The sequence below is a fragment of the Salvelinus namaycush genome, chromosome 13, assembly GCF_016432855.1.
Source record: "Salvelinus namaycush isolate Seneca chromosome 13, SaNama_1.0, whole genome shotgun sequence".
In the NCBI taxonomy this organism is placed as follows: Eukaryota; Metazoa; Chordata; class Actinopteri; order Salmoniformes; family Salmonidae; genus Salvelinus; species Salvelinus namaycush.
Genome location: NC_052319.1, coordinates 26,187,318 through 26,196,840, shown reverse-complemented (window position 1 = coordinate 26,196,840; position 9,523 = coordinate 26,187,318). Strand labels below are relative to the sequence as shown.

Genomic DNA, 9,523 nt, shown 5'->3' with positions numbered 1-9,523 from the left:
GGAAGGGTGCGCCACTTGAGTGGGTTGAGTCACTGATGTGATCTTCCTGTCCGGGTTGGCACCCCCCTCGTGTTTGTACCGTGGGGGAGATCTTCGTGGGCTATACTCAGCCTTGTCTCAGGGTAGTAAGTTGGTGCTTTGCGAATATCCCTCTAGTGGTGTGGGGGCTGTGCTTCGGAAAAGTGGATGGGGTTATATCCTGCCTGGTTGGCCCTGTCCGAGGGTATCATTGAACAGGGCCACAGTGTCTCCCGACCCCTCCTGTCTCAGCCTCCAGTATCTATGCTGCAATAGTTTAGATGTCGGGGGGCTAGGGTCAGTCTGTTATATCTGATGTAGTAATTATCCTGTCTTATCCGGTGTCCTGTGTGAATTTAAGTATGCTCCCTTTAATTCTCTATCTCTCTGCCCTCCCGGAGGACTACCTGGCCTGATGACTCCTTGCTGTCCAAGTCCACCTGGTCGTGCTGCTGCTCCAGTTTTAACTATTCTGCCTGCGGCTATGGAACCCTGACCTGTTCACCGGACGTGCTACCTTGTTCCAGACCTGCTGTTTTCGACTCTCTCTACCGCACCTGCTGTCTCGAACTCGAAGCCAACTGACATTTCTCCTGAGGTGCTGACCTGTTGCACCCTCTACAACCACTGTGATTATTATTATTTGATCCTGCTGGTCATCTATGAACATTTGAACATCTTGGCCATGTTCTGTTATAATCTCCACCCGGCACAGCCAGAAGAGGACTGGCCACCCCTCAGAGCCTGGTTCCTCTCTAGGTTTCTTCCTAGGTTCTAGGGAGTTTTTCCTAGCCACCGTGCTTCTATATCTGCATTGCTTGCTGTTTGGGGTTTTAGGCTGGGTTTCTGTATAGCACTTTGTGACATCTGCTGATGTAAAAAGGGCTTTATAAATACATTTGATTGATTGATGGAAAAACAGACATGCACACAGACATAAGGGGTCTAAGTGATCTCTCTGAGACCGTTCGTGCAAAGCAGACATAGTGTCTGTAGGTTCCTGCTTCTCTTTCCTGTGCTGTGGTCACATAATTGACTGTAGCAACCATCCAACGCTCGCTGGTCTGTGTCACCCAGTGTTGCGTCGGATGTCACAACAGACAGAGGAAATTGAGTAAATGGCCAGTTAGTGTAGGACGTCATACACTGAGTGTCCAAAACGTTAAGAACATGTTGAGTCCACCGCTTCCCACAGCTCTGTCAAGTTGGCTGGTGGACCATTCTTGATACACACGGGAAACTGTTGAGTGTGAAAAACCCAGCAGCGTTGCAGTTGTTGATGCAAACCGGTGCGCCTTTTGTCTTGTCCATTCACCTTCTGAATGGCACACATGCACAATCCATGTCTAAATTGTCTCAAGGCTTAAATCCTTCTTAAACCTGTCTCCTCCCCTTCATCTACACTGATTGAAATGGATTTAACAGATGACATCAATAAGGGATCATATCTTTTTCACCTGGATTCACCTGGTCAGTCTGTTCACCTGGTCACACACACACACACACACACACACACACACACACACACACACACACACACACACACACACACACACACAAAGGTCTCCATGATGTAAACACACACACACACACACACACACACACACACAAAGGTTTCCATGATGTAAACACACACACACACACACACACACACACACACACACACACACACACACACACACACACACACACACACAAAGGTTTCCATGATGTAAACACACACAGATTGCGGTCTGATTGCAGTGTCATCTGTCAGTTTGATGTCATATTGCAATGAAGGAAAGAAAGGGTCCATGCTCATGAGACATGGAGACAATTTGACGTTGCTTCTTCCATTTTTAGCGTAGATAGAAATACTTACGTTTTATCCTTCAAGCCATTGTCGTTGTACTGCATCATTCTCAGTAGATGAGTATGAAAGTTGTGTGTGACGACTTGTTGGTCAGTTCACCGAAAATGTTATTTGTCTTTTAAATTGCCCACAACCTCGATGTACATTCACAAACACAGTTTTCCATTATGTTGCAACGTGTTGTCAAATATATACAGTACAGGTTGTGCAGAAATACAGAGCCTGTCAGATCCTCTGTCCTAGTATCCATAATGTCAATCACAATTGAAACAAATAATTCAATACTTGGGGAAAAACTCCAATATCTTCATAATACACTACATGACCAAAAGTATTTAGATACCTGCTAAACATCTCATTCCAAAATCATGTCATATGGAGTTGGTCTATATTCTGGGAAGGCTTTCCACTAGATGTTGGAACATTGCTGCGGGGACTTGCATCCATTCAGCCTCGAGCATTAGTGAGGTTGGGAACTGATGTTGGGCGATTAGGTCAGGTTCGCAGTCAGCATTTCAATTCATCCTAAAGGTGTTCGATGGGGTTGAGGTCATGGCTCTGTGCAGGCCAGTCAAGTTCTTCCACACCGATCTCGACAAAAAATGTCTGAATGGACCAAGCTTTGTGCACAGGGGCATTGTCATACTGAAACAGGAAAGGGCCTTCCCCAAACTGTTGCCACACAGTTGGAAGCACAGAACCATCTAGAATGTCACTGTATGCTGTAGTGTTGATTTCCCTTCACTGAAACTAAGGGGCTTAGCCCAAACCATGAAAAACATCCCCAGACCATTATTCCTCCTCCACTAAACTTGACAGTTGGTGCTATGCATTTGGGCAGGTAGGTAGCGTTCTCCTGGCATCCGCTAAACTCAGATTCGTCCGTCGGACTGCCAGATGGTGAAGCGTGATTCATCACTCCAGAGAACACGTTTCCACTGCTCAAGAGTCCAATAGCGGCAAGCTTTACACCACTCCAGCCGACGCTTGGCATTGCGCATGGTGATTTTAGGCTTGTGTGCGGCTGCTCGGCCATGGAAACCCATTTCATGAAGCTCCTGACAAACAGTTCTTGTACTGACGTTGCTTTCAGAGGCAGTTTGGAACTCGGTAGTGAGTGTTGCAACCAAGGGAAGAAGATTTTTACACACTTCAGTGGTCCCATTCTGTGCGCTTTTGTGGCCTACCACTTTGCGGCTGAGTCGTTGTTGCTTCTAGACGTTTCCACTTCACAATAACAGCACTCTCAGTTGACCGGGGCAGCTCTAGCAAGGCAGAAATTTGACGAACTGACTTGTTGGAAAGGTGGCATTCTATGACGGTGCCACGTTGAAAGTCACTGAGCTCTTCAGTAAGGCCATTCTACTGCCAATATTTGTCTATGGAGATTGCATGTCTGTGTACTCGGTTTTCTACACCTGTCAGCAACGGGTGTGGCTGAAATAGCCGAATCCACTAATTTGAAGGGGTGTCCACAGGGTTTTTGTATATATAGTGTACCTCCATTCATTGCAATAAGTTTGTACAATAAAACATCCTCTCTCCACCCATTACATGGAAGTAGGATGAAGGTCCCCCTACACACTGATCTTGGGTCAGTTTGGCATGGCCCACACTAATGGTGGCTTTGGGGAGCGGAAGCTGATCCTGGACCTGTACCTATGGGAAACTTCACCCCTGTGCCATTACATTTAGATACTGTATCGTAGGTGCATTGTAGGTACCCAGACCCTTGACTATTCCCTTTGTCTGACCCTGTCTCGTGCAGGCAAGAAAAACAAGCTGCGTGTTTACTATCTGTCCTGGCTGAGGAACAAGATCCTGCACAACGACCCTGAGGTGGAGAAGAAACAGGGCTGGGTCACTGTGGGAGACCTGGAGGGCGCTGTGCACTACAAAGTTGGTACGTTCCATCTTCAACATGCATCTGGCCAGTAGGGTTAAAAGGATGGAACGTTATGATGTGGGGAGAAAATTCATTTTTTTAGGACAGTTTTTTCATAGAAATTGATGCTATGGTCATGTGTCTGCACAACATGTTTAGGAACCACCAAAGACTGTTGATTTTTCATATGACCCTCCAAATGAACCAAACAATGTTTTCTCTCAGTTGGTCTTCATCCACTATGTTAGAATCACTATCTTAAAGACAGCCTGAGTAGGGTGCATAATACACTGGCACAGCACGTCATGTCATGACTGCAACATGGAAGAGAAAAAGAGTTTTGCAATGATAGGTACATCAATTTCCTGGAAGAGACGAGACCAGAGCGTTGTCTCACGCTCCATCTCCCCAGATTAGTGATGTCACAGGCCAAAGTCCTGAATTTGCTGTTGTAAACCCCGCCTCTCTGTCAGAGCTGTCAGTCAGGCCATCTTGGTTCTGCCCATGAGTTTAAGCCATAGAATCGTGTATACTTTTTTTGTGGGAAAGTATTCAATTGCTTCCTAATACGAAATACCCTCGGTCTACCCAGCGAACGCCATGTCCCAATTCTGTCACTTCTCTGAGTAAGATAATAAGACTGTAATATTATGTCAGCTAAAAGTATTTTGGTAGAATTACATCTCCTACTAATAATAGTACTGGGACAGAGAACTTAAAAACAATAAGACTGCTGAACAATTAATGAAATTACCCCCCCTCCTTTTAAAACATTTCTTAAAATTGCATTGCTTGCACACATTTCACGGTAACGTCTACATCTGTTACATTTAGCACATGTGGCAAATAAAATTTGATTTGATGTTGATACTGTCATTAAAAGTCTTGAGGATGCTCTGAATTAACCCTGTCAGTTGGTGCCTCTTATGAGATCTTCCTCATGTATCCCAACTGTTTTATTTCCCAGTGAAATACGAGAGGATCAAGTTTTTGGTTCTGGCCCTGAAGAACTCGGTGGAGGTCTATGCATGGGCACCAAAGCCCTACCACAAGTTCATGGCTTTCAAGGTGAACATTAAGGAAACCTAAGATACCTATGGGAGCTAGTCACTTCCATCTATTCAATCAGTTATGCAGCTATTGTGAATTGTTATGACAATCATACAATGACACACACACTACTGTATGTGAATGACCTTTGCCCCCTGGTTGACCCCTGCAGTCGTTTGGTGACCTGGTGCACAAGCCCCTGCTGGTTGACCTGACGGTGGAGGAAGGTCAGAGATTAAAGGTCATCTATGGCTCCAGTAACGGATTTCATGCCGTCGACGTGGACTCGGGGGCAGTCTACGACATCTACCTGCCCACCCATGTAAAAAAAACACTAGTGTCTATGTAACCTCCTCCCTCATCCCCTTCTCTTTTTCCTCTATTTTTCCATGGATAACTTCACTATTGAATTAACATTATTGAATTAACATGGTTCCCCCTCTTTCTCTCAACCTTCTCCCTCTGTCTCCCTCTGTAGATCCAGACCAGTATCCAGTCCCATGCCATCATCATCCTGCCCAACACAGATGGCATTGAGCTGCTAGTGTGTTACGAGGACGAGGGTGTCTATGTCAACACCTATGGACGCATCACCAAGGACGTGGTGCTGCAGTGGGGCGAGATGCCTACTTCTGTGGGTAGGTGGAGACACACACACGTACAAATACACATACACACTCACACAATAGGTCCTTAAATTAAGTGTTTGAACATGTTAACTCGGTTGTCATACCACCCACTCACCCCCCTGTCCCCCTCTTTGCCTTTCTCTGTAGCCTACATCCGTTCTAACCAGATCATGGGCTGGGGGGAGAAGGCCATAGAGATCAGGTCTGTGGAGACCGGACACCTGGACGGGGTCTTCATGCACAAGAGAGCCCAGAGACTCAAGTTCCTGTGTGAGAGGAATGACAAGGTTAGACCCCTAGACACATGCACATACCAGTGTTTCCGTTAGACGGTAATAACTGGCTTTTGTCCGATACAAAAAAAATTGAAAATCAGATAAATAAAAATGTAACTTATGTAACTGGTTGTATGAATTTGGGATCTATCATCCCACAACTGTCCCAGAATCTATTTTGAATAGGCTATTTCTTTCTCGATAAGCTGACCAATAGAATCGGTAGCCTAAACTTTTCTAGTATAGTAGATTGACGTAGGCTATCCTCGACTTGCATGTTCTGTTAACATGAATGACCATATTCTAAATGTGATTTGTGTCATTCTAAGCCCCGTGGGTGGACACCCTAATCAGGTTACACACCAATGCGTATGGGTCCGGTAAATTTCTCAATTGTCCGGTAAATTAAAATGTTTGCTTGTCAAATGTTCGGCGCCACATTTTCCTAACGGAAAACCTGGCACGTACACACACACACACACACACACACACACACACACACACACACACACACACACACACACACACACACACACACACACACACACACACACACACACACAGATACACTTGGAGGTAATTACCTAGGTTGAGGGCTGTTTACACTAATAACTCTGTCCCTCTCAGAGCTCTGTCTCCTGTTAGTGTGTCACAAAGCGCTGACTCATCCTGTGTCCAAGCAGACTCGGGACCCCATTCACTGAGTCTATCAATCGATCAATCATTCCATTGAAACATAGGGTATTTTTAGACAGACAGCAATTAGGCTAAAGTGGCCATCAAAGCTAGTTTCTGACCCTTCACTCTCCTTTGTTGACTAGTGGAGTAGGCAGAGTAATGCACAGCTATACACCAACTATACCCCCTGCTTCATTAAGAATGGCAAAATAAGGTTTTTGGTGCCTTTTTGTATTTCATGTTCGGAAACTTTTTAGCCTCTGTTGGATTTCTGTTATACACACCAATTAAGAGCTGAACTAGCTAGTATGTTAGATGAGTGGGACCAACCACAAAGCAGAAGCAGCTAAACTGGTGGAGAGAGCTAGTCTAGCCGTAGTTTCCCCATTTCCTATAGTCTCTCACTGATGGGAAAGATGTACAGACATTATGTGAGGTTGAAAAAACTCCAAGACACTCATTGGTTAGTTATAAAATCCCAATATCATTTTCAGTTTCTATATCTGGTAGAAATTAATATTTTTGTACCTTTTATTTAACTAGGCAAGTCACACAATTCTTATTTACAATGGCGGCCTACACCGGCCAAACCCAGGCAACACTGGGCCAATTGTGCACTGCCCTATGGGACTCCCAATCACAGCCGGTTGTGATACAGCCTGGATTCAAACCAGGGTGTCTGTAGTGATGCCTCTAGCACTGAGATGCAGTGCCTTAGACCGCTGCGCCACTCGGGAGCCCAATATAGTGTTTCTGAGAATCACCAAATTCTACACTGAACAAAAATAGAAACACAACATGTAAAGTGTTGGTCCCATGTTTCATGAGCTGAAATAAAACATCTCAGAAATATTCCATACTCACGAAAAGCGTATTTCTCTCAAATTTTGTGCACTAATTTGTTTACATTCCTGTTAGTGAGCATTTCTCCTTTGCCAAGATAATCCATCCGCCTGACAGGTGTGGCACATCAAGAAGCTGATTAAACAGATTAAACATTATACAGGTGCATCTTGTGCTGGGGACAATAAAAGGCCACTGTAAAATGTGCAGTTTTGTCACACAACACAATGCAACAGATTTCTACATTTTTGAGGGAGTGTGCAATTGGTATGCTGACTGCAGGAATGTCCGCCAGAGCTGTTGACAGAGAATTGAATGTTCATTCCCCAACATAAGCCACCTCCAACATAGCTTTAGAGAATTTGGCAGTACGTCCAACTGGCCTCCCAACCGCAGACCATGTATATGGCGTCTTGTGGGCGAGCGGTTTGTGAACAGAGTGCCCCATGGTGGTGGTGGGGTTATGGTATGGGCAGGCATAAACTGCGGACAATGAACACAATTGCGTTTTATCTATTGGCAATTTGAATGCACAAAAATACTGCAATGAGATTGAGGTCCACTTTTTTTTAAGGTATCTGTGACCAATCTGTATGCGCAGTCATGTGAAATCCATAGATTAGGGCCTAATGAATTGATTTCACTTTATTTATTTTAATACACATGGAATGTTTTAATTTTCCAGATGTTCCCATAACATTAATCCAGCTTTGTGGGGACATTGTAGTGATGTACAGTCCGTTTCCTGCAGGCTTGGATGTCAGTCAGGCTTGGGTGTTTTTCTCCAGTGTTTCTGCCATGCTACTCTAATTTACAGTAACAGTCAAAAGTTTGGACACACCTACTCATTCAAGGGTTTTTCTTTATTTTTATTATTTTCTACATTGTAGAATAATAGTGAAGACATCAAAACTATGAAATAACAAATATGGAATCATGTAGTAACCAAAAAATTGTTAAACAAATCAAAATATATTTTAGATTCTTCAAAGTAGCCACCCTTTGCCTTGATGACAGCTTTGCATACTCTCAACCAGCTTCACGAGGAATGCTTTTCCAACAGTCTAGAAGAAGTTCCCACATATGCTGAGCACTTGTTGGCTGCTTTTCCTTCACTCTGCGGTCCAACTCATCCAAACCATCTCAATTGGGTTGAGGTTGGGTGATTGTGGAGGCCAGGTCATCTGATGCAGCACTACATCACTCTCCTTCTTGGTCAAATAGCCCTTACACAACCTGGAGGTGTGTTCTGGATCATTGTCCTGTTGAAAAACAGCAGCCCCGTTCTGTGAGTTTGTGTGGCCTAACACTTCGCGACTAAGCCGTTGTTGCTCTTAGACGTTTCCACTTCACAATAACAGCACTTACAGTTGACCTGGGCAGCTCTAGTCACTGAGCTCTTCAGTAAGGCCATTCTACTGCCAATGTTTGTCTATGGAGATTGTGTGGCTGGGTGCTCGATTTTATACACCTGTCAGCAATGGGTGTGGTTGAAATAGCTGAATCCACTCATTTGAAGGAGTGTCCACATACCTTTGTATTATAGTGTATATACTTTTGGGAAGTTGTTAGACTTCTTGATGTTTGATATAGCTAGGGCTTTACCATACCTTGTTTGGGTTGTATTACTGACTGCATATACAGGAATTCTCTGCATGGGGTTCACTATTGTCACGATCGTTATATGGTTGAAGAGAGGAGGACCAAGGCGCAGCGTGATAACAATACATCTTCTATTTATTGAAGACGAAAATGAAGAACACTTTACAAACTAAACAAAACAACAAACGTGCCGCTAAAGCTAAACAGTGCAGACACGGGCAACTGACATAGACATAGACAATCACCCACGAACTACCTAATGAGTATGGCTGCCTAAATATGGTTCCCAATCAGAGACAACGATAGACAGCTGTCTCTAATTGAGAACCAATCTAGGCAACCATAGACATACATACACCTAGACTAGACACTGCCCCATAAACATACAAAACCCCTAGACAATACAAAACACATACATCCCCCATGTCACACCCTGACCTAACTAAAATAATAAAGAAAACTAAGATAACTAAGGCCAGGGCGTGACAACTGTTTTCTTATGATTCATTTTTTACCTTTTATTTATACAGGTTTTTCTCATTGAGATAACATCTCTTTTCCAAGAGAGACCTGGTCCAATAGCAGCAGGGGGAACAACGTTTCAGACAAAACAACTTACATACACTAACACAACATTAAACAAAACTATAAACACACATACAGTATAACAAAAACATTTTACGTTAAAAAC

General features: G+C 44.0%; 1 protein-coding gene across 3 annotated transcripts in view; it reads left to right on the top strand.

Annotated features, from left to right (window-relative positions):
- map4k4 (mitogen-activated protein kinase kinase kinase kinase 4) overlaps window positions 1-9,523 on the top strand; it is a 96,567-nt gene that overhangs the window by 84,750 nt on the left and 2,294 nt on the right. For 2 of the 3 annotated variants that reach the window (XM_039006989.1, XM_039006988.1), the window contains exons 26-30: window positions 3,639-3,773; window positions 4,723-4,823; window positions 4,978-5,127; window positions 5,284-5,443; window positions 5,582-5,721. In XM_039006989.1, coding sequence (XP_038862917.1) covers window positions 3,639-3,773; window positions 4,723-4,823; window positions 4,978-5,127; window positions 5,284-5,443; window positions 5,582-5,721 — 686 coding nt within the window. Of the gene's footprint in view, window positions 1-3,638; window positions 3,774-4,722; window positions 4,824-4,977; window positions 5,128-5,283; window positions 5,444-5,581; window positions 5,722-9,523 lie in introns of those variants that run through there. The other variant, XR_005478002.1, reaches the window with a different exon arrangement.